Below are 1,187 nucleotides of genomic sequence, written 5' to 3'. Positions count from 1 at the left end.
CGATACCGACAAACAAATATAAATAAATAAATAGTAACACACGACAAATATTTTAAATAGCATCAGTATTCAGTAAAGTTAATTTTCATTGTAATAATAATAATAATGAATAAAATAGTAACACGGTGGTAAGTGGTAACTTTAAACTTTCTCTTCTCTTTTGATATTGTTAGAAAAGTATGAAAGGAACAAGATATTAGTTTCGCTCTTAACTTAATAAATAAGTAAATTAATTAATATCAACAAATGCATAACTTAAAACTCTCTCTTTCTTTCTCCCCTTTTTCTTTATTGAAGAAAAGAAAATGAATATTCCAAAAAATTAATTAGCGTCAGGAAAGTAAATTCTGACTGTAACTTTTTAAAAACGATATGAAAACAACGCTATCACCAATAATTAAAAAATAAAAAAATAAAGAAGAAGAAGAAGAAGAAGAATGATCGAGGTTGGTTCATACCTGAAGACATAATTCACATATCGTATTTCCTTTCTCGTTGCACCATCTCTGTATGCAATCTCTATGAGCAAACTGAATAGTAAAGGAAAAAAAAACAGAGTCGTTGATCATACTTGAGAAGAAAAAGAAGAATAATATTGTAGATAAATAAATAATCGATTGAGAAGAACAAAAGCTGAAGAAAATTTTGATGTGTTTGTACCTTAACAGTTCCAGAACAAGCACATGGTGCTTCCAAGGTTGTTGAGCTCTCAAACTCTTCTTCGTGACATATTCTACAGTGAGGAACAACCGCAGATATTAATTTCGAGTCGTTGATTATGATCACAACCTCTTCCATCTTTCTTGCTTCCTATGATCTCTGTTTCTTTCAAGTTTGTTTTCGAATTCTTTCTGATACTCTGTTTTTGGGTTCCCCTGTTTTCTCTCTTTCTCGAATCTCAACTTTGTTTATAAATACAGGGCAAAACTTTGGAGTTACCAAAATGCCCTTGCAAGTTCTTAAGGAAAAAGGGGGAAATTATTAAGATAGAAATATTATTAATGTGACTGAATTTCTGATACCATAATTATGAAGGGTCGCTTTTACCCTTTGCAGGGTCAGATTAGTAAGTAGATTATTATTACTATTTTAACTTCCTTAGCTTTCAGGCTTGTGAGGTTCAAATATTGTTAATTTTGAAATAATGGTTGAGTAATAATATGAACTTTATAAAAATTGAATTATTG

At 29.9% G+C, this 1,187-nt stretch overlaps 1 protein-coding gene across 1 annotated transcript in view; it reads right to left on the bottom strand.

Annotated features, from left to right (window-relative positions):
• Nucleotides 1–906, bottom strand: part of LOC107646083 (E3 ubiquitin-protein ligase MARCH8) — a 2,489-nt gene extending 1,583 nt beyond the window's left edge. Inside the window, exons 1-2 of the mRNA XM_016350273.2 lie at nucleotides 661–906; nucleotides 459–530 (exon numbers count right to left, since the gene is read on the bottom strand). Of these exons, the coding sequence (XP_016205759.1) occupies nucleotides 459–530; nucleotides 661–798 (210 nt within the window). The 5' untranslated portion in view covers nucleotides 799–906. The remainder of the gene's footprint in view (nucleotides 1–458; nucleotides 531–660) is intronic.

The sequence above is a fragment of the Arachis ipaensis genome, chromosome B06 (genome assembly GCF_000816755.2).
Source record: "Arachis ipaensis cultivar K30076 chromosome B06, Araip1.1, whole genome shotgun sequence".
NCBI lineage: Eukaryota > Viridiplantae > Streptophyta > Magnoliopsida > Fabales > Fabaceae > Arachis > Arachis ipaensis.
The sequence above is the reverse complement of the archived record's forward strand: the minus strand, read 5'-3'. Positions and strand labels throughout refer to the sequence as shown.